The sequence below is a fragment of the Podarcis pityusensis genome (assembly GCF_964106645.2).
Source record: "Podarcis pityusensis genome assembly, chromosome: 9".
NCBI classification, from domain to species: Eukaryota; Metazoa; Chordata; class Lepidosauria; order Squamata; family Lacertidae; genus Podarcis; species Podarcis pityusensis.
In genome coordinates this window covers 40,808,990-40,833,422 of record NC_138034.1, presented here as the reverse complement: position 1 = coordinate 40,833,422, position 24,433 = coordinate 40,808,990, and the positions used below count along the sequence as shown (strand labels likewise).

The window sequence follows — 24,433 nt, the reverse complement described above, 5'->3', positions numbered from 1 at the left end:
GCTACATATTACAGTATACATGTAACAGTAAGGTAAAGGTAAAGGGACCCCTGACCATTAGGTCCAGTCGTGGCTGGCTCTGGGGTTGCGGCGCTCATCTCGCTTTATTGGCTGAGGGAGCCAGCGTACAGCTTCCAGGTCATGTGGCCAGCATGACTAAGCCACTTCTGGCGAACCAGAGCAGCGCATGGAAACGCCGTTTACCTTCCCGCTGGAGCGGTACCTATTTATCTACTTGCACTTTGACATGCTTTCAAACTGCTAGGTTGGCAGGAGCAGGGACCGAAGGGAGCTCACCCCGTCGCAGGGATTCGAACCGCCGACCTTCTGATCAGCAAGTCCTAGGCTCTGTGGTTTAACCCACAGCAAAAGAGAAACATATTCAGGAGGGGTGAATCCGACGGCGAGAGAAGCTGCAGAAGGAGAGCCTGTGTTTCCTGTTCCAGTTTCTCCACTCCAAATCCCTTCTCCACTCAACACTAACATACACCCCAGGTTCCAAATGCATGTTTACCCCTTAGTTTCACCACAATCCCAGTATCAAGTATTATAGATTTCCACTCAGTAACTCAAACCAGCTGAATAATTTATATAAAATTATAAATAAGTAGTACATCGTAATGCTGCAGCAATTTCCCCGCCTTCGTCAGCAATTAACTCATTCATGTTCCACAACAGTGGCTACTGCATGCATCATCAATAGCAAATCCAACAACATGACAACAGCAGGTTATAGCCCAGCCACAAAGTCAAAAGATTTCTGCAACCACACCCACACACCACTCCATCTTTCCAGCAAGAGATATTATGGCAGTTCAAAGACACATTCCAGCCGGGCAAAAGCATTAAAAGAGTGTTAGGGGTGAAGCCAGAACGAATTGTGGTCTGGAGTGGGGTGGCTAAAGGATTGTCTGGAGGACCATACAGAGAGGTCCAGAGGGCCATATTCAGCTCCCAGGCTAAGGTTTCCAACTCACACAGTAAACAAACCTTATAAGAATGGTCATTTACATGCACTTGAGGATCAGCATTTCAGCATGGAAAGCATTGTTTTGTATTCTGGTATAGAAGCAAAGTGGTAAATGACAGAAGGTTTGCTGTTTCATCTCTCTTTTAACATGCTGTTGAACAGGTGTGCCGTGGATCGTCACCCAACTGATGTAAATATTAATTTAACAATACTTTGTTCAGACTCCAATGGGAAGAACAGGTCCTCAGCAAGAATCCTTCAGATAATAAAGGGGAAAGATTATGGTAAGTCCTATAATACGTACAGTATATTTAGATAGCCTTCCAAGAATGTGTAGGCTAGTGAGTACAGCCCTACAGGCATATCTAATATGTTGTATGTGAAAGGGAGCAAAAGGAAGATTTAAAAAATATTTTTACCATTACACTCCTTTCAAATTAAAGTATTTCTAGTCTCATAGTTACAGATACATGATTTTAAAATGTTGCAGCATTATCTACAACCCAGAACAGAGTTATGAGCACTTAGGACCCATTGAAATCAGTGGAACTTGAGAGCATGACTAGCCCTCTTCTAGATTTCAGCTTTAGCTATTGCACATATTTGTGGGTACATTTTATAAATGCCATACTAAAGAGTGATGTGGTTTGAAAAGGGATTTATTAAGCCACAGTTCCAGTGGAATTCTGGGTGATTCTAATGAAGATGAAACAAAGGAATTTTGTGATGCAAAATTATGACCACCCAGGGAAGAATGCAATTAGAGTAAAGTACTGTGGTCCCTTGCTTAAAAGAATAATTTATCAGATTGCATAATATTGTCTTACTTACCCTAAAAGCTTAACATGCAAATTCATTTTCCAAAAATTAAGGAAAAAGTAAGTGCAGTAGTCTCCAGCTTGCTAGAGTCTAGCAAAGAAAAATCATGTCTGTGCCAGTCATTTAAAATTATATATTTTGGGAAAACAAGGAAGAATCTTGTGGCACCTTAACGAGTAATGAAAATGTAAGATTTTGTAGACTAGAATCCACTTCATCTGAGGCGTGAAGTGGAGAGAGAAAACAGTCGTGCAAGATGCAGTCAAATGGTAATGAAATGCAAAAAGTAGACTGTGAAAATTCAATTAAAGCATGCATAGGATTGTGCTGCATAAGATCTAATGCTGGACAAATGTTGCTGACTAAAGAAATTGTAATGTTATTTTAGCCTAAATTCTACCTTGCATTTTCTGGTTTGCAGCACTGGGGTTGTTGAAATACAAATATCCTGATTTTTTACTTTCCTCTTTCAATTAAAACATGTCTTTAACAAATGAAATTGCATTTAATCTAATACTATGGTAGTTCCTTTTTAGAAAGCGAGCCTTCACTTTTGGAATTCAAGCCATTCAGTAGTGGGCCATTGGTTGGTGGATTTGTATACAGAGGCTGCCAGTCTGAAAGACTTTACGGAAGTTATATATTTGCAGACCGTAACGGGTAAGTTTCTTTAAAACTCGCACAAAAGCAATACAGATGTAGCCCCCCCTCATAGTAAGCTCCTGCATCTTCTTCCTCCCACACATGGCAACTACTAAGCACCCTTTTCACCCATTTATGAAGTCACCATTTCCTCTGATGCTGTAGACTGTTTCATGCCTCTGCTTTCATCTTCACCTACATTCACATTCCTCCTCCTCCCGCCTTTTCTGCAACCACCCCTTTTTCTCCCTGCCCCCTTACTTTATCTCAACTGTCCCTTGCGCATAGATCACACCCATTTTGCGCATAGATCACACCCATGCCTTCTTCTCTATCCTAGTCTGCAGTCCCCTTTGTGCACACATCCCATGCTGATATATGCTACTGTATGTTTAAGATGAACATCTTAAGAGCAAGCCTGTCAGTTAGTTTGTTCATTTAGGGAAGGTTATGTCCAGTTAATGGATGTTGCACATGTATGGGTGTTTGCTTGTTAGAAAATATCTGGTCGAAATTACTACATTGAATCTGGGACTTCGTGTTGAAGAAAACACATGGTACCAGGAGTGAAATGCATTTTGCGTAGGTACTGTGGGATATTTGAGGGCTCCACATCTTTTGGTGAGTGGTAGATCCGTTGTTGTTCCCAAGAGAGGGTGGAATCAAAAGCCCCACCAATCAGGGGCAGAGGAAGGGGGTACGGTGGGGGCAGTCCACCCCGGGTGTCACCACTGACGGGGATGACAAAATGGCAGGCAGCACTCACCATGAGGCATGCAGCGCGCCTGAGCCGTGCGTCTCTCCTGGTCCGCCCGCCTCCTCCTCCCCAGCTATAGGGCGGCTGAGTTGAAGGAGGCAGGCAGACTCCTTGGAGACCCCGCAGAGCATCCTGCCCTGGCTGGCCCCACCCCCGCACACGGCTGGCCCAGCCCCTGGGCGCAGATCACGTGCACCGCCCCAGGCACCCGATCAGCTTGATCCGCCACTGCCACCAATCACATGGAAGGCCTTTTAGAGCACCTCAAGTAGCTCTCAGTGACCAAAGCATAATAGGTCTGGATTCATCAAAACATTGTGTTATATTTCATGAGAATTTATCAGTGCTCAGAGGCACAAAGTATAATCTGGATTGTAGGCTTTATGGCTCAGATTTTAAAGGACTCCATTTTACATGTGTCCATTATAGTTCTAGATTTTATTGATGCAAAGCACACTGTGTAACATTTTGTCCCTTTTTTTATTTGTGTTTACAGAAATTTTTTAACACTGCAACAGAGCCCCGTGACCAAACAGTGGCAAGAGAAACCACTTTGTCTGGGTAACAGTGGTTCATGTAGAGGTTTCTTTTCAGGACATATCTTGGGATTTGGTGAAGATGAAGTAGGTAAGACAATAACAGCTTCTTTAGGATATTATTATATTTATAAGAAAAACTTGGCCAAGATGTGTCTTGTGTTATCTATCTCTATCTATCTATCTATCTATCTATCTATCTATGTGTGCATTTATAAAAGTTCTATATTGCAATTCAATACATTATTATCAGGGTGGTTCACAAGAAAAAAGAAACAAGTTAATATTTTAAAATGTAATAAAATGAAAACAAACAATAAAACACTAGGATTTAAAAGTAGCAATAGGATACTCAAATATTAAAAGCTCATCAGATATTAAAAGCCTGGGGAAATTTAAAAAATCTTCCCCTGGGACCCAAAATAACTTAGTGTAGGCACCAGGAGAGCCTTCCTAGAGAGAGAATACCATAAACGGGCCAATACCAAGAAGGCCCTGTCACTTCTTGCCTCAATTAGAGATTTTTTATATATTAAGCAATTTACAAATGTGTTTAAATAAATAAAAACTTGAGGTACTGTGGATGCTCAAGAAGGGGCTCCAAAGATGGAAGCGAACTTTCCTTCTGATATCTACATCCTAATCTGTGCAGAGCCTTAAAAGTAAGCACTGGCACTTGGAATAGTACTAGAACAAAAGCCAATGGAGCTACATAAGCACAGGCAAGATATATTCTCAATAACAGCTCCAGAATATATCTAAACAGGAGGTTTCCAGAACATGGACAAGCTATCTCCATAATGCGCAGTGTACTGGGTATATCAATTGCATCATATCTGCAGAATGATTGATTCTTCATTTTTCTAAACTAACAAAACTCTGCGAAATGTTTTTCCAAATTGCCCTGCTCGTGCTACAAGAGCAATTGAAACCACATTGATGCTTTGAGTCTCCCATTGACTACTGGTGTGAAACTCCCTCTTCCACCTGCAAATATGTGGGCAGGCAGAAGTGCTCCCAGTAGGGACCCTGGCGGCAGAAGCCAGCAGAAAGACCCCAAACACAGTTTTCTTATGGTGAGGCTGAGTCAGATCTAGGCTGGCACAGCCATTCGCCTGCCCACTACCCTCTGTCCCAGCCACAAACAAAGCTTTGGATATAACTTTGGCCCCACCACCCATAAAGCCCCAGCAGACTGTAGGAGGTTAGATAGGATTGCTCCTTTAGTCCTTTTTCACACTGTGACAGAAAGAGAAGCAAAGAGAAATTGCCAGCAAAGTTTATATGCCTCTTTTGTGCCAGGGGCTTTAGGAGAAATATATTCACATAAATGCACAACAAGGACTGAGACTGAGGTCAGATACTGAGACTCAAGCACAGAATGTATCTTCGGATCTTTAGACTTTGACCAGGGGGTTCCGGGTTCAGTTTCCATGCCCTGCTGTGAATCTTTGGGGCGTTATCAGCCAGGTTGTTCTTTCTCAGTTCTGTTTGCTTTTTAAAAAACAAAAACAAAGAAACCGGAAATACCTAATGTAAAGCAGAATTAAATAATTATTGCAATATCCTTGCCGCACAAAAAGAAAGAGCCACAGATTGTACATTAACTTTTCAGTTTTTTAGTGGATACCACTAATCATTTATGGTATGCGTTTTCTTAACAGGTGAGGTCTACATCTTAGCAAGCAGTAAAAGCATGACACACTCTCACAATGGGAAGCTCTACAAAATTGTTGACCCCAAAAGGTAAGAGATGCTTTAGTGAGTGAGTGAGTTGGTGCCGTTTACCTAGAGGAGAGGCAGTGGTGAGGTTGACATTGTGTAAGCACATAGGTGGAACCAATCCAGCACTCCTTCCTGTGCATTTGAAGAAGCAGAAGCAGCGTTTGGATTTGATATCCCGCTTTATCACTACCCGAAGGAGTCTCAAAGCGGCTAACATTCTCCTTTCCCTTCCTCCCCCACAACAAACACTCTGTGAGGTGAGTGGGGCCGAGAGACTTCAGAGAAGTGTGACTAGCCCAAGGTCACCCAGCAGCTGCATGTGGAGGAGCGGGGAAGCGAACCCAGTTCCCCAGATTACAAGACTACCGCTCTTAACCACTACACCACACTGGCTCCTTTGCACCACACTACCCTCCCCCTCCCCTCTTCCTCCTAGTAAGCAGCAGCGGCTCACCTGCCACAAGGAGGCCTTTTTTTCAGCCAGAACTCACCAGAGCTCATTTCCGGCACCACTCAGGTGGGCACCATTGCGATTATAAGAGAACAAGGGAGGTATTTGTGGTGAGTTCTGGTACCTCTTTTTTTTTTTTTTTTTTAGAAAAACAGCACTCCCAAGAGTCACACAGCTAAGCAGAGAGAAAAGGAGCTTATCCACACTTACCTTTCCTCTGTTATTTCCAGGCACAGTCCGCACTTTAAATCTCCGTGTCCAAGCACCCGCCCACCTGTATTTCTCTCTCTCCAGAGCCTTCCCCATGAAAACCCACTCTTTAAAGCTCAATCGGATTTGTCATTCAAATGAATAAGCTTTCAAAATCATGAGTAAAATACAAACAACAGCTTTTTTATTGGAAGTGGAAAAGGTACTGTGGAGTATTGTGGAGGCAGGGTACTCCATCAATACTTGGATGTGTAGACTATTGAGATGTGCAGGAAATGGCAAAGTGGCAGGGAAGCTGAAATAAGAGGGCTCTGCTTTGACAGAGGGGTATAAGTGATTCAGAATTTTGAACAACCTAACAGTAAATTAATAACATATAGGAAAGTTCCATTACTTTGTCATGTATCTGCCACTGAAATGTTATTAATTAAGAAGCAGATGTTACTGCAGTCAATCAAGCATACTATATTTGTTTTATTTATGAATTCTAGGTGGAAAAGTACTTTTGCAAAACAAATCTTGCTGGCTTCATTTGGATTGTTTAGTCTGTTGGTGTGTGGATTTAGGCGAATTTTACACCTTTAATCCACTATTAGTATCTAATTACAAGGGGGTTTCTTTGTTTGACCTTGGCTTTGTGCTCCTGTTGCCTCGGCGATTAGGGTGGTCTCAAAATGACATACCTGAAAGGCCAGACCTCCCAATGCAGAGTTCCTGGTTAGCTATTTAATGTGTGGCAGAGGGTAATGCATCTGGCTAGAATAAGACAAGAGGGGAAAATACACTGTGCTAATGACACTATGTACTCTGGCATACATTCGAAATGAAACTGATTTTAAAAATGGAAAGCCAGGAAATATTTTGTTAAGATAGCAGCACTAAAGGATTTCACAAGGTTTCTTTTACGGGTGTTTTGGCATGTGGGCAAAATTGCATTGAAATCATTATTTCACATTCAGTACAGCTTTTGAATGAAATGGCTAGATCTAAAGCACACATAGAAAAGTGCTCTGTACAACTAAGGCCACATGGCTCTTTGTACAGCATCGCCATAGTACTGTTCTCTCATGTATGTGCAGTGCTTAGTACAGATGGAAATATACCAGTGGGCTTTCCCTGCCAGTCCCTTGTTACTTCTCTGCAGTAGGATTCCACACCAGTTTCTTAAGTGGAAGGCAGAGCAGTAGCTCTGCTCTTGTCTGATGCAAGCAGCAGGATCCCATAGGGATAGAACATGAAAAACTGCTCTTCTGTACTTGCAGCATCCCAAGTACATGTGGAAGAGGATTACTGGACTAAAACATTTCCTAATAACCTTTAAATACACCAAGCATTTCTTCCTAGAATAAATAGAACAGACCTGCTAGATGTCTAGTCAATAAGAACTGACATTTATCTTAAAAACTGGATCTTATCAGATGCACAGTAAAACTGAAGAAATTTTGCTTAACTGAGCTTCAAGTGGGTAAGATGGCATTTTCACAATAAGTAAAGCTCTCAGACCCAGGGGAATTAACAATACAATACAATCAAAATACAAGTCAAGCGAAAGTCAAGCCTTTCAGGTGATAATAGGTCATGGTATGGGGCTGTCAGTGGCCCAATGTGCTTTTGGAAGCCACTGGGTTGGAATTGTCCGCTCCATGAACTGCCTCACATTTGATAGAGTGGCCAGTGATGAAAGTCAATAAAATGATTTTCTGAAATTCATATGCATGATACACAATCCGTCACTTCAAAGAATCAACAAACCAAACCCTGAACACTGCTTCTGTCACCTTTACAACTGCATTGCACTTGTGGGGAGAAGAGAAAGGTGAGGAGCCTTGAGAGCTGTCCACCACATACCTCCTGGTGTTCCAGGAGAGGTGACTCCTCCCTCTTGCCCCCAACTGCTACTACAGGGCTACTCATGAACCATCTTGCCTTGAAAGGAGGACAAATACGGCTTTCCAGAAGTTTCCTCACCCTCCAATTTGCTGCTACTGTTTCATTCTAGAGACGCATTCATGATTCTTGATCTATTTATTTTTTTAATGTAAACCACTTTGTAAGGTTTGCCTGAAAAGCAGCATTGAGATATCGTAAAATAAATTGCTATTGGCTTCTCCTGTACAGCAGAAGTTTTCCACACGTCATTAGTCATATCTGTGCTCAGCCTTCATAGAGATGAGGAAAGTCTTCATTGCCAAGCTGCCTGAAGTAAGGCAACAACACTTCAAGGAACAACTTTCATCATAATAAGGGGGTTTCAGGTGCTCTCCATATGCTTTGGAAGAACTCAGATGGGGCATGCAAAGCTGCAAAGAGCAGGCTGACCACCATTGCTGACACACACTGTGGCCACACACATCTGCATTTTCGATCACTATGTGAGGAAACTCTACAGTCCTTGTATAAAATCCCTTTCGACACCAACCAAATGCACAGATTGTGGAGAAGGAGTGCAGGCCACATGTTCCTACAGTCCCCCTCAGCCATCTTTTCAACATATTGTTGGTCTTTTGAACTCCCTTAATATTAGCCCTGCTCAAGGGCACAGGCAGGTTTTTCAGTATTTAAATAGGGATGCCATAAAACAATAACCCTGTTCCATTGTTTTGTCTTCTTTTAATTGAAGCTTAATTTGCTCCTGTTTGTACATTCATTCTCACCTTCATTCATTCTCACCTTCATCCACAGGGCATTTCCCACATTTTATAAAGTTTTAAAAGCAACATTTCCTTATTTACCTTCTTGCTCCATTTCTTCTCCGAATTTCTTTGCAGGGAGGGCACAACAAATGCCTTGCAGACATACCTAGCTTCTCTCCCTCCCTCCCTTTTGGAGGGATTTATTTTTTGAACGTTGCATTAGTACACATGAAGCTGTAAATAGTCATGAGCAAAAGAAACCCACAAAGAAACAAATCTGAGAGCCAGAAGCATGTATGTATATGGAAAATGAGCAAACTAACTTGGGGCAATGGAAAGAAACATGAAACTGTGCTGGTGGTGGTTCAGTTATGTCTTACCTGGCTAGCCTTAGACCAGGCATGTCCAAAGTCCGTTTCTGGCCCTTGTGGCAGTTTATTTCCTGGGCTAAAATCCTGAAAGAAACCTTAACAACTTCAATCCTAAAAAAAGGTCAACAAATTTGGTTGGCCCTTATGGCCCTCCTCTTCATCAAATCTGGCCCTCTTTGAAAAAAGTTTGGACACCACTGGCTTAGACAAATAATGATATTTCAGCCAAATCTGATGAACATGTTTGAGGAATGAGATAAGAACTGCTGCAGAATACTTTATTTACCCTGTCCTGTATAAATGAGCGCCAGTGACATTTAGCTCACTTTTCTTGTACTTTTGGAGTAGTTTTTCTATGCACTGTACAAACACTTCTGGCATAAATAACATCATTCAGTTCTGTTTCATTTGTGAGGAGCACTTTACCTTAGAAGATATGAATTAAGAATAAAGAGCATAAAACTGCAATCTATATAACTTTGTGGGGGGACACACCCTACTTTAAGGTAGTGGTTCCTCAGGATGATTTCAGACCCTTTTACAACCCTATGATTCCGTAAAACACGCAGAATGAAAACCTCTTCTCCACAATTATCTTCTTATGCCCGATTGCCTTTAAATAATACTGTGGAACTATGTAATATAAAGCTGTCAGCAAACAGCAGTTGACCAGGGAATCCACCCAAGTGGACCATGAGAGTCCCTTGAATTCAAAATGTACCTAATCCTTAAAGTCATTCGCGGTTGTGGAAGCCCAGAACGAGTGCTTCAAAATACATATGTATATTTAGAATAACATAATTAGCTCATTTTCCTATCTACATGCAGCTGCCTTCCTTGTAGGTGAAACATGCACATTAACGTTCTTTGAATTTGTAAACCCAAAGACTTTAAACTTTGTAACATCAGTTATCAGTTATTATTTTTAAAGTCACATCTTAATCCATGCACAGAGCACTTCCATTCCCCCTCCCTTCCTTTCTAACATTGACTATTAAGGACCTCTTTGTGTACTTCATTTTATAAGGCAAAAAAATACCTCTTCGGTTTATATTTTGCCTGTTTTCGGATGCATGCACGGAGCTGCTTTCTCTGCTGCCGTAAAGAATGTAATACATAATTGAGCAGCTTTAGCCCCGTAAGCCAGTTTCTTTCCCGATTCATCCGTCAAAGTGCTATGCAAGTGGCCCCCTAAATTGATAAATTCCCACAGTGCCTGTTGACCCAGCTGCCAAGGCCTCATGCAGCAGGTGTTGTTTTCATGACCACCCTGACAGTAATACAAACTGTTTAGCAGTTGCATTGACCTCACAGCTATTAACACTGATACAGGCTCCGCTGGGGACTAGTTTTCAAATATGACAGAATTTCTTAAAGACTAGAGGTCATGAACAAGTATACCATATAAGAATAAATTTGATATGCTGCTGGGTTTAAAAATCTGAAAGCAGGGAAGGCTCTTTTTCTTCCTCCCCACATCATTCCCTTGTAGTAAATCAAGTAATGAGCTCTTGGCATGCCTCCCAGCACTGAAAGCAAATGTACTGAAAAATCATACCTGAAGGGGTGCTGTGTTTATGCTAGAGAAGTAGTTACTTATTTGTTTTATTTAAAGAATTTTTAACCTGCCTTTTAGGGTACACTGCTCTCACAAGGCAGTTTGTAATTAAATTAAATAAAATACAGTAATAGCAAACATACCATTAAATTAAAATCCATTATATTCAAAACAAAAGCATTAGCTGCTAAACATTATTTTTATGCAGCTGATTAACCAAATACAGACTAGGAGGGGAAACATATCCAGGGTTTTCTTTAAAATCAAGAGTGATGAAGCCTCTGCTGGTGATTAGGCCTAAGGAGAAATTAATTAGAAAATGTTTGCATTGCTGTCCTCTGAAGAAAATTTTTGATTCTTTCCTTTGGTCCCACTTCCTCTTCCATCACACCTGGATAAAGACAATTTTAGGTGGGATTTCTGCCACTGACAGGGGAATGGGGTTAATTTCATAACGTCCCCTCAAATCTCTAATTGTTGTTGTAAAGATAGCCTTTGACATTGCTGGTGCTTGTGCATTTGAATGCATGTTTGTGTAAACCTGTTGTTGTTCATTTGTATACCACCCTTCATCTGAAGATCACAGAGAGGTTCACAACATAAAAATACAAAATGAAAACCCAAAATACATAATAAAAGTAAGAACAACAAGAAACAAGAAACCCTTCTCCCACAAACACATTTAAAAGGGTGTATAGACTGTTATCAACCAAAGACCTGCTTATAGAGAAATGCTTACGCCTGGTACCTAAAGATATATAATGCGGGCACCAGGTGAGCCTCCCTGGGGAGAGCATTCCACAAATGGGGAGCCACTGCAGAAAAGGCATGTTCCCATGTTGCCACCCTCCAGACTGCTTGTGGGGGTGGCACACAATGAAATCACTCAGATGATGATTGCAGGGTCTGGGTGGGTTTACATTGGGAGAGCAGTTGGGCCAGGATCCATCTTACCCTAGTGAGCAACCTGGCCCCAAAATTCTGCACCAGCTGAAGTTTCCAAAGCATCTTCAAAGGCAGCCTTATGTATAATGCATTGCAGTAATCTAACCTAGAGGTTACTAGAGCATAGGCAACATGCCTTAGACTATGCATGTTCAGATAGGGGCACAGCTGGGCCACTAGCTGAAGCTGATGGAAGACACTCCACACCATTAAGACAAACTGACCCTCAAGTGACAGCAAAGGATCCAGGAATTACCCCCAAGCTATGTACCCACTCCTTCAGAGGGGGTGTAATCCCATCAAGAGCATGCAGCCTCTCATCCATGCAGTCTAGAGAACTGCCTACTACCAGTGTCTCAGTCTTCTCTGGATTGAGCTTCAGTTTGTTGGCTCCCATCCAGTCCATTACCAAGGCAAGACAAGGGTCCAGCACGCCCGCTGCCACACCTGTAGATGTAAAGGAGAAGTAGAACTGTGTGTCATCAGCATATGTTGCAGCTTACTGCTTCTGGGCTTGGAATTGAAACCAAAAGAAAAAAAGATCCCATGGACAGGGCTTTCAGGAAGAAATGTACATGTCAGCATGAAACTGCACGCAGGCACACACATGCGCCATTATATGTAATGTACAGTGACTGATTATGTTGAACACAGGGCTGCCAGATCACATCGATTGAGACTCCTAAGTATGAAGATCAGCTTAAGCCTCTGGAACTCATGAAGTGGTTTGCTCCCCCGACTTGTCCATGACTCCGGCTTCACTTATCATTCTGTTGGCTCTGCTGAGAGGCCAGCTGCCTTTGGCTTTCCTTCAAGTGTCGCCTCACAGCAGCCATTCCATCAGGCTCCAGCAGAGGGAGAGAATGGAAGCAGGGCTATTCCATCGGTGCTGAAAGACAAGCTGCCTGTGGCCCTTCTTTTCTCCTCTCATCTGTCACCCAGTAATGCACATTCCATCAGTCTACCTGAACTGTTTCTATCCCAACTTGTCATTGTAAGAACTGTAGCTTTAAGAGCTGGTGTCTAAGTTTTTTTAGCCCCTTCCTCCTCCTGCCCTTTTTCCTTTTATGTTGTTTCTTCAAGATAGTAAGCCTGAGGGCTGTGGGCTGCTCTGTGCTGCTCAGGAACTCTTTTTAGCCAAAATGTGGGGCAAAATGCTTTCAATTAAAAAAATGATACAAGTGTAACATGACCCAAAGTATCCAATAATGCATTTCTGGAGCTCATGGTAATAGAAGCATACAGTAATAGAAGCATAGAATTACAGAGCTGGAAGGGATCTCAACTCATCTAGCTCAGCGGCATTGCAGGAAGTCCACCACCAGAACATTCCTGAGAGTTGGCCATCCAGTCTATGCTTACAAACCTCTAGCAAGGGAGAATTCCATACCTTCCATGGCAGTTTCAGCACCTGAAGGTTTATTATTGTGTGACACTATCATAAGACAAGGTCCTCTGTTTATTTCATTACACAGTATTCATGAAAACTTGATTGCTTCTCTAGGTCCTTTGTGGTATATTACAGAGCTGCAATCCTAAAGTGTGAGTGTGTGGTATTGGGATATATGATTGCCAACAGACATTCTGAATGCTTGAATCTATAATAATCTGTGTCAGTTTCGGCTTCTGGGCTATATGAATAGATGGTAGCTTACGTAGGAATTTTTGTGAGATTTTTTTTTATGTGCTCCTAACTTTCTCCAGCAGAGATTCTCCCACTCTGTTTAAACTGGAGTCCACTGTTGTTATCTTTCCACCATCTGAACCAAGCAGCGATAGATCAGAAAAGTTCAAACGTACATGTTAAAAATAAGATTAATTAAGCTACAGCAAACACAGGGAAAAGAAAAAGCAACATGTACAAAACTATTGGTTCTTATGTGAAATTGTCTATTAGTCTGCAAACACAGGTGACCTCCAGTTACCTCAAGTTCAGTTCTTACCCCAGGTCCAGTTGTCCCTCCTGGTTCTCCTGTTCTGTGCTTGCTTCATTACTCTAGTTCCTCAATCCCAGGTCTCTCCCCCTTCCACCTACACATACTTCGTTCTTTCTCCCTCTAACTACTCTAACTATAGTGGGTCATGGGTTCGAGCCCCGCGTTGGGCAAAAAGTTCCTGCATTACAGGGGTTTGAACTAGATTATTCTCATGGCCCCTTCCAACTCTATGAGTTAATGATTATTCTTATGATGTGTGTAGTTCTATACACTGGTAGGTAGGTAGGTAGGTAGGTAGGTAGAATATGTGCATGCCATTTTAGTCCTACATATATATCTCCGGTAAAAATATTAGTAAGAATTTCAAAAATCAGTAGCACCATTATCATTAACTGCTGATACTGGTGTGCTTGAAATGAGATTTTAAAAAAGGATGGCAACTTCATTCTTATTAGCACCTAAACTAATTTTTAAAAGTTCTGTTTTTACCAAGATAGCAGAATGTCCAAGAGGACTTAGGAGGAGCTATTGAACTGTAAAGCAGTGTGACCAGGCTTCTATGAAAATATTGTTGCTGGCTATAATGTTTGCTGAATAAGATATTGTTCTAAAACAGTGGATTTCATCATCATAAAAACTCTTAAAATGTATGCAAGATATACTTTTCCACAACTTCATAAACTGTTGCATGGACCATTTTAAACAGCTTTCTTTGGGAGGAAAAAAAATGAATCCAGTCTATGTGTAAACAATTTCTCTTTGACCCTGACTTTTAAATACGTATGTTGCCTGTATATTTTTCTACAGGCCTTTAGTCCCAGAAGAATGCAAAAGAACAACTCTTCCTGCCCAGATATTGACATCTGAATGCTCAAGGCATTGTCGAAATGGGCACTGCACTCCCACGGGAAAATGCTGCTGTAATCAAGGCTGGGAAGGCGAGTTCTGCAGAATTGGTTAGTATTCCGTTCACAATAATTCATGGAAATAGCAAGCTTCCATCAACTTCTGACAAAAGTTGGGTTTTTTTTAATCCATATATTTTAAATTCCTCATTTACTCAAGCTTCTATCAGCAAGCAATGAATGGGTGGGAGGGGAAGGGAAATCACAAAGAGCAAGAGACTCGGAAATTTGCTTTCATCAAATGACATGTGTGCATTTGATAAACTGTGCCAAAGCTATCCTGGATGTTGCTCATATGTAGTCTGTTTGGGACCACTGGAATGAAACGACACACATCTGGGGACTAACACTGTTACCAAACATAAACATTCATTTGCCATCCTTCAAATGCTTCTCCACACTTTCAGTCAATTTCTCTGTGCACACAAGAGGAGCTAAGCTGTGGAAATAGACCTTAGGATGAGAAGATGGAAGTGGGATACAGGTTAAATAGAGAGAATGAGTGACGCAAGGAAACCTCTGAAGCATGCAGCCATAGAGTCCTTGAGGGACATCTGTTTCGCTATACTGTTCAAAGACCAGAAGGAACTTCCTACGGTCATTCTGTTCAGTGGAGACATTCTGACCACCGCCACCTGGCCAACTAAGGGCAATGCACTCCAGAAAGGGATCCTAGTGAGTTAGAACAGTGTCTATGGATGTAATATGTACCCTGTACAAGACTCTCTGTTGACCCTCCCAATGTTCACTCTGAATGAGTTGGAGCAAAATAAAACATATCATTTTTAGATTAATTTGTACATTTCACAGCCATATTTTTTTTTTAAAAAAAACTTAATTTTAAAACGGAGCTCTTGATGGTTAGAATTCCTTGCAGCTCCAGGAATTTCTTCACCAAAGAAAAAGACAATGGCAGACCATATGCAGAATAACAGTTGATAAGAATGTGGTAGACTCCCTAAATCAGAGAGATACTTTCATGAGCAAGGTATTCTTTTACATATTTCTGTTATATTTTTATCCAAGTTTCTTTTTCCCATCCCATAATGTATCATGGCCTATTTTATATTCTGAGAAACAGACAAAAGCAAATGGTTCATTTTTTTGGAAATAGCTAAATAAATCCATACTGCTGCCATTATGATAGAGAAATAGTTCCCATTTTGTACATATGGATTTTTTTCCTGATTCTTGGGAAAGCCTCTACATAAGAGTTTTTTGTGTGTGTTTTTTACAGCAAAATGTGAACCAGCCTGTCGACACGGGGGTGTCTGCATACGACCAAATAAATGCATGTGTAAAAAAGGATATCTTGGTCTTCAGTGTGAGCAAATGGATAGAAACATCCGAAGAGTGACAAGGGCAGGTATTCTTGATCAGATCATAGACATGACATCCTATTTGCTGGATCTAACCAGCTACATTGTATAGTGTCTGGGACTTATTTGGATACCACATTTTCAATGGGCATTTGTTTTTCAAATCTTCTCTTCTCTTCTCTCTCTCTCTCTCCCCCCCCCCCCCACCAAAAGACTCTTGTCCTGCTTTGAAACTCCAGTGATTCCACTGGGTTTGTAGATCTGCCTTTTTATCTTTTCAGAGAAGCAAAAACGTACAATTCACGCACAAACATCTGGTTGCATAACTAGTGGAATTCCAAAATTATATTTCCTCATGTGAAGTAGTTTACACAGAAATGCCACTGTTACCACAAATAATTTCCAATGGTGTCACTATGAATTATTTGATATCCCACCATTTTTTGTGTATAACTATCTGAGTATAGCAATCAGAAAAGGAGTTTTGAAACTGTTGGCCATTATTAAATTTTGATTTTAACCATGGTTAATATATTTGGCAGGTGGATTCAAATGACCAATTGCCATCCAATTCATGTAACAATAAACACATTGGTAATTTTTCCCCCTTCCATTAAAAGCTGTTCTCCAGGATGGGAAAAGGGTATTGTAGTAAGAGCTATTATCCACTGGAATCTTCAAATGAACAAATTACGACGTTAAAATTGCAGTTACCATATCAAAAAACATGACCATGTGAATCTACCCCACCATTTTAAGACAATGTTTCGGAACTCCTGAATGCATTCTTATATAGGCAATTCATTGTAAGATTGTAATCTACACTTCTATCAATGTAACAGAATGTTATGCACTTAACTACTTTATCTGGCATAGATGCAAAAATCTGGCTATCGCAGCTTAATTTCCACACTGTTTCAAGTTCTTCATAATTAAATTATATCTGCATATTTTAAAACCAGTCATTGTAGAAGGTCTGTTTTTTTGTTTTGTTTTGTTTTGTTTTGTTTTTTTGGTTTTTTTTACTGAATATCTTATTTAACAATGGGCACTGGGTTTGTGTTACATATTTATATTATTTTATTTTAATTTTTTATAATATAGACATCATCTAGATGAACAGCTTTGCCATGTCCTGTCAAATACTAAAGTTACATTTTTCTCCAAATTAATTGGAATGACGGGGAGCGAAAGAGCAAACACACTCTTTAATGTGTTGTGGACATAATGTAGAAATGTATCCTTGTGTCAGCCTTTGTTCGTAATCGACGGAGAAACAGCTGCAGCCAATCAACCAGTCGCTGCAAATGTTGATAGAGTTCTTTCCACTATATCAGGACTGGCCCATTTTTATATGGTATATGAATTTATTGCAGAATTCACATTGAATGGAACTTCACTGGATGGGAGCTCACTTTAGCTAAAGTCTTGCCTGTGTTAAGAGGACACTTGTACAAATCATTAAAATTATGATTATTGCCAAATATGGTTCAAAATGTAAATGTTTCTTGGAGAGTTAACATAATGCTGTTTCCTTTTTGTAAATGTATCAATAAATTTGATGTACATGCTGTATTCAGAATTGTTAAAGTATTGATTAATATTGGAACTATAGGATCATCCTCAGAATTTAAAATGCTTATTCCTGCAATACTTGTGCTGTAGTCTGTGTGTTCATACTTGCGGTGTATATCAATTTCTCTTTGTGCTATTGTTTTTGCAGAGAAGTCTTCCCACACAGAGAGAAGGGAAGAGCAAGGGTGCCCTTCGTCCCACAGTTCATCAAACACCTGTTCCTCCTACACCAACAGTGTGCAATGTTTTAAGCAATGTAGCCTGACACTTTGACCAAACATCCCCAGCCTCCTTGACAATGGTATCTGTAGGAGAGGGAACGCATTTATAAGAGTGAGTTCTTCAGTCACTAAATGAAATCAAGCCATTTCTTCATAAATTTTAGTACTGCTGCAATTTGTAAGCAAAACGCAATAGGTAAGCTGTTGGTGTCCAAACATCTGTTTTAGAGACAGCAGAAGGAAGCAGCGCCTGCACTTGCCATCCACCTATGATTCCTCTTGGGTTTCAAGTGACCTCCTGACAAATGGAAATTGGTTGAGAAATCTTGGTCGAGTGCTTAGTGAACAATGGGGCAGCATTAAAAAGTGCATGCATAATTTTGCACAATGTAGACCCAACTGACACTCTATTCAGAGAAGGTTCAGGATTAAATGAGCATGGAGACCAAATTACCCTCTTACCCCAGAAAAGGGTGGTCTCTTCCAGTCCTGCTAGCACGTCATTGGCTAAGCAGTGTGACAAATCTCGCAATGAACCCTGCAATAGCCTGCATCTGTAGGTTAATAGCAGCCCTTTGTCTCCATTGCTTTCTCCCTATAGTCTTTTTACTGAATCACATCACAAAAAGTTTTACAATTAAAAAAAAATGTCCTGGCAACCATTTTTGTACATTGACCTTACCTTCTAATCTTCTCTTATTCAACGTGGGGGTGGCATTAACAAAATGTGAACTTCTAGAGAATGAGGCAGCTGTCTAAATCTATCAAATCGTGCTGTTTTATTACACATTACACTGTTCACATAGCTTTGCCAGAGTAAGAGTGAAGTTACTGCAACGTTTACAAGCAACTCACATTTAGATGATTCAAATAGCTGGTATTTCCATGCAGACCTAGGTGATGGAGAAAGGGGTTTTTTCATAGCTAGCAAAACTTCATCTATGACAAGCAAATATGTTCGGTTCCTATGTTTTTCAAGCAATTTAAACAATAGAAGGTAAACTGTGGTAACAAGAGCTCAAGGCTGCATTCTTATAGAAGGTTAAAATCTTGAAGTGAGTAAATATGTCAACCACACACGTTGGTTCATAAAAAAACACAGGGATATATAATAACTGAAATCATGGCATTATTTTGTTAGTGATTATACCAAAAAAAAAAAAACCTCTTGCCAATTTGCAATAACTAATTGCAGTGCAAGTGGCAATGACACAAAGTCTGTTTTATAATATTGAACTGGAGTAGCAATTGAAACAGCCCAAACTACATAATTAAAATATTGAATTGGAATAATATGGAAAGGAATGTGTTTCTGTGAACGTCTCCTACAAGTGTATAATATAGCATGAGAACTCCCTGATGGAAATAAATTGTTTTCAGTAAATTTGCTGAAAAACTAAGCTGCATATTTATGAAAAGCACCACAATTATTGAAGAAGTCAGTGGATGACTTTAAGCCTTATTTCTAAAAACTACCCTTTAAGCCTTAAAAAGAGGCTTAACAGAATATAGTAATTACCTTGAGTAATGGCATGCAAAAATATGTAAATTATTTTTGTGACAATTTCATTGCTAATTAAGCTCACACCATGGCAACTCACAATGCGACCCTAAAAAGGAAGTTTACAATGAAACTTTTGCCCCCAGTAAAAATTAAGGTCGGTGGGGCAATCAGTTAATAGGCTCAAAGAAGAGCATATGACTTTTGTACTTGGGCTCAAGCTTTTCTTTCATCAGCCTCTCCTGGTCTGCAATTCTAATGAGGTTTTTTTGAAATATTGTCTTTGTTTCCACAGCAATGATATTTTGGGGTAGAAAGTGCTCGCATGCGTAAAAAACTCTGCATATGCCAGTGCATATGCGTATATCTACTTACGAAGTTGAATGGATTTCAATAATTTTATCTCTCACCTTTAAAGAACAATGCAAACAAGAAAGCTCTTATGAAAAATATTTAACTAATCATGTATAAATAACTATAGCAACCATTAATCAGTGACAAGCTAATATTTGTGTGTAGACCCACTGGTCTGCCATTACATGAATCTTGAGAGCCTGGATATTTGACAGAAATGTCACAGTTCTTGTGATATTAAGGTGCCATCATTAAGCTATTCTCTAATTAGTTATAGCAGGCCTGTATATTTTCTTCCATCAGCTGATTATTATGTTGCATGTCCAGGGCATACGATTAGGCCAAAAGCCACAGACTGGCACTCAACAAAGTCCACGTTAAAGGAACTGCATGAAATTTGGGGCATGTCTATGTATGTTGTCTGGGATTTATATCCCACCATGTTCCATATTCCTAGATAATTGGGGACAGGGTTGCAGCCTTAAGGGCTAAAGTTGTACCACTGAAGGTGCAGTGATCAGTTGGTACAGTCAAAGGTAAGAGAAATCTATGGATGTAGAGAGGCCCAGGCTATCAATGGAATTATCATAGAATTAAGTACTGGTAAGTAAAACATGGGCAACTCTATTTCCATTTATTTCCTTTATCTATGACTGCTCAAAATAACTGTGTCCAGAACTGCAGAGGGCTGCTGAACTCTTACGTTCCAAACATGCTAGATTTTCAGGGCTCAGCTTCCTACACTGATGCTGGATGGGATGATGTCAGTACACTTCATAATAGCAGGGTGCTTGGTCATGCTTGAAGTCTGAATATGCTGGTCCTGTGCTAGGTGGATAAATTATCTGGGTCTCACTCCACGCCTCTCTGGTGCTTATGCCCTTCAGTACCTGACTGCATAGTGAGGAAATCATGTAGACAAGTGCAAAACAAAACCCATTCCTGCCCCACTCTCAACTGGCACCTATAATAGCATACAGAAAGCAGTGGTTCTGCCCTTTGTGATAAGCTAGACAATGCAGTATTTTGGGTTTCCTCATCATTCCTTATCACAAGACAGTGTCATCTGTGTGGAATGTTAAGGAAACAGCAAGGCTGAGGTTCCCTTATGTTCGGAGGCAGTAATGCTTCGGAATACCAGTTGCTGGGAACCACAGGAGAGGAGAGTGTTATTGTGCTCAAATCCTGCTTAGTAATTTCCCACAAACAACTGGTTGGCCACTGTGGAAACAGGATGCTGAACTAGATGGGCCATTGGTCTGATCCAGCAGACTCCTCTTATGTTCTTCATCACACTAAAACAGAGCTCTGCTTTTCTTGGTTTCAGCTCTTTAGCATTCCTAGCCTAATGATTAATCTGTCAAGCAGAACAAAGAGTAACTCTTACTGTTTTGAAAACAAAGCACCAGTACAACAGGATACATGCAGAGATATGTGGCTAGTCCAGTTAGGAGGAGGTCTGAACAAATGAAGAAGGCAATCCTATATCTGTTCCCATGCCTCTGGAGTAACAAGCAGTGATGTTCATAGGTCCATTCCTGTACCAAGCCTGCAGATCTTGCTCAGCACAACTTCCCTGTAACATGATAATTTGCAGGATTGCATTTACAAGGAGCAAGGGATGGCTTTTTATGGCATTTTTACGATTTAAAAGTTTTCAATTATTTTAAAATAAGTGCAGCTCTAACACTGATTTCAGATCACACATGATTATAGATATCCTCATTCTATATGTAGCATATCTTTATCACACTAGTGTATATAGACATCATAATGTTATCAGCTAAAACATGGGAGACATGTGTTTGAACAAGGAAGAAAGGAGCCATAGCTGAAGTCTTGGTTTCCAATGCTACACAACAAAGCCTACATATTGTTAATGAAGTTTAGTATATTACATATTTGTATTTCTCCTTCAACTTTTCAAACATTGTCTGCTTGCTTATATAACAATAAAACATCTACTTTTTAATCTCTCCAAGTATGTCTGCTATATCCCTCCCCACTCCACAAAATACATTTAGAATTTTTTTGGTTGGGGGGATGACTCTTGAAGGAGAAGGATGAAATTAAGTAAATTTGCCTAGGGTTGCAACTGAAGCCCAGTTATTAGTCCCATGTTTCAAACTAAGCAGATCTGGGCCTGGTCAGTGCTCAAATGGAAGACTACCTGGGAACATGTATGCCACCTTGGGTTCCATGTTGGAAGAAAAGTGGGATATAAATGCAAGAAAATAAAAAGCAGTGAAATGGGATTTAACAACAGCAGCCTAGGCACGTCTACTCAGAGGTAATTCCCATTGAATTCAGTGGTATTGACGCTTAGGTAAGTGTGCACAGGATCGCAGCCTTAATGTAATTAACCCACATGCTGCTGACTCAATGAAAGCACATTGCAACCAACTTTCGCTATAGTCAGCTGTAGCTCAGTGGTGGACCACATGATCTGCAGACAGAAGGTCCCAGCTTTAATCCCTGGCTCCTCCAGCTAAAAGGATCAGGTAGCAGGCAACATGAAAGATTCTACGTGTGACCCTGAATTGCTGCTACCCATGACAAATAAGGCCAAGCTAAGCTAAGCAGGCAAGAGCCTGAGCTGGTACAAATCAGGTACCCCTTTCCCTTCTGTTGCAGTGTTTTATTTTTCCTGGCCTGGCTGTGCCCATAGCAGCTGCATGACAGCTGCAGCTTTTCCACCATGGTGATGGAGAGAGGTGCACCTCTGCTTCCATCCAGTTGCGCCTGGTTATTATAATATCAGAGGGAGGACCAAAAAAAATATGTGTTACATTTGATAGGCTCCGTTGCACAGAAAAGAACTCCGTAAGGCTCAGGCCCTAATTACTCAGCATATGGTCCTGCCATCATGAGCTGGCTTTGCTTGCTTTGGTGATTTATTAAGAAGTTACAAAAACCTGCTGACATATTTATACGTCTTGTAATTAATATGCACCTGACCTTTCATTTTTGTTTTGAAGAACTTTGCACATGGGTTTTACCTCAAGTCCTGGGAATGCTCAGCTGGCCTCCATCCTGCAAGCCACTGCCTTTAAGTAATCTCATTGAAATGAGAGACGTGCCAGGATGTGATTTCAGGATGGTGTCCATTTGGAATAATGAGTCTTTCATTCCATCAACACCTCCAAACAACATCTGGGTTATATTTTTCTTTTTCAGTAGAATTGTATTTAGGATTTTTTGTAAAAAAAACCAATCTGTCTCATGGGAGCATTTCAGGTGTTATGCTGTCTGGACGCTCATCGCCAATTGCCATGAAGGGTGGAGTCACCTGATCAGCTTGGAATCAAAGGATTTGCATTTGGGACCCCACCTCCTCACAATATTACAAACGAATGGGTGGAGAGTACACCTGCTAGGAAACGTAATATTATTGCTGCAGCTGCAGTTTGTAATGGTCACAGAAGGCTTTGATGGCTCCATTACTCAGGAGGAGATCAAGAGCAAAGGAAATGGATTTAAAAAAATAAAGAAGTATAACATGTTACATTTATATTCAATAAAGTCTGAAATTTACAAAAGTGAAAGAAAATGTAGTTCAGCACATTGGGACTCATGCATCCCTTGAATGCTGGTGGATTACTGTGAGGTCAGACCCACCCTGAGAGTTATTTATGAACTGTGTCATCTTGCAATTCAAAAACACCAATTGCTTATCCTGGCTGTGATCAAAAATGCACTTGTGCCAATGAAGTTTCATTGACGTTTACAGGGATCCAGCAGCTCAAATACATTTAGGACTGCAAAAAAGGAAGGCCAGGAGGACTGTAACCATATCTGGGCATATGCCACCAGCTCAAGCTAACACTAACATTAGCTCCATCAATTGCACTGTTATGACAGCTACTGACTTAGGGGATCTAATTGGAGGTGGGTATCTAACTTAAAGATTCAGGAATCAACGTGCTGCTCTCATTTCTTCTGTTTCTTTGGCTTTAAATGTCTCCACTTTACTGTTCAAACTGACATTTATATATTTGCTAATTAAAGTCTGTAAAACATTGCTTACTTTGTTGAACCATGTATATTGTATGAATGATATTTGTGAGGTTACGTGGCAAAAGCTTTCGGCTGTCAGGGCTTCCCCCCCCCAAAAAAAAAGTGCCTACAGGTTTTAACTACTCCAGGGCACCTAACATGCAGGACCTGTGTCAACCTCCATAGTGTCCCCTCTGGTAGGACGGAGCTGAAGAATCACCCTTCTGATACCAGCATTGCTGTATCTGGATGGCACAGGGATGGGACAGAATGGTGTTCAGGTTAGAGCTGCATGAATGAGCCAGAAGGAGGCTTAACTGGTTTGGCTCCACTAGTTCACCTGCACAGCCCCAACCTTGCCAACCCACCCTGCCCCATTACCATCCAGGTATGTTGTAGGGATGCCAGTAGAGATGGGTGGCTCTGCAGCTCTGCCCCACTCCAGGGGAAATTTTAAATAGTGGGTAGACTTAGCCTCCTGGTGTTACTCTACTGCTGGCCACAAACACTACCAGAAGGAGGGCATACACCAGGGGGTGCTCTACCCGGGCTTTCCCAAAATTGGAACCATCCCAGAAAACAAGCTGCGGACATTGCACAGCCTTCCCACTCTGTTTCACCACCAGTCCTCTTGTCCCTTCTCCTTTAACTGCCGCCTAAAGCAGGCAAGGTAGAAGAGCAAGTACCCAAAAGTTAGGAGGAACCTGCTTGAAGGCACAGCCTACCAGTGAAAAGTGGAGCACCATCTCCGGGAAACGATTGGCAGCATCACTGCCATGTTAGCTGTCAGGAGAAAAGGAGCAGGAGCAGCAGCAGCAGTGCAGCAGATGCATATTCTCTGCAACAGCTAAGGAAGTGGACTGTGGTCCATGAAGATCAAGACTCTTCGATGTTAATCCTGCTGTAGATACAGCTACCACTCTACAAAAATGTAATGTGATGAATGTAAGTTCTCCCTTGTGTAGCTCTCACCTGCCTCCTTCCATATTTCCTTTGCTTTATGAAAAG

At 40.9% G+C, this 24,433-nt stretch overlaps 1 protein-coding gene across 2 annotated transcripts in view; it reads left to right on the top strand.

Moving 5' to 3' along the window:
- HHIP (hedgehog interacting protein) overlaps positions 1-21,410 on the top strand; it is a gene marked incomplete at its 5' end in the record, with an annotated part of 80,285 nt that extends 58,875 nt beyond the window's left edge. Inside the window, 7 exons of one of the 2 annotated variants that reach the window (XM_081021927.1) lie at positions 1,133-1,254; positions 2,326-2,449; positions 3,685-3,815; positions 5,389-5,470; positions 14,362-14,510; positions 15,697-15,825; positions 17,502-21,410. In XM_081021927.1, coding sequence (XP_080878053.1) covers positions 1,133-1,254; positions 2,326-2,449; positions 3,685-3,815; positions 5,389-5,470; positions 14,362-14,510; positions 15,697-15,825; positions 17,502-17,626 — 862 coding nt within the window. In that variant the 3' untranslated portion in view covers positions 17,627-21,410. Of the gene's footprint in view, positions 1-1,132; positions 1,255-2,325; positions 2,450-3,684; positions 3,816-5,388; positions 5,471-14,361; positions 14,511-15,696; positions 17,430-17,501 lie in introns of those variants that run through there. The other variant, XM_081021928.1, reaches the window with a different exon arrangement.
- Positions 21,411-24,433: the final 3,023 nt, after the last annotated feature.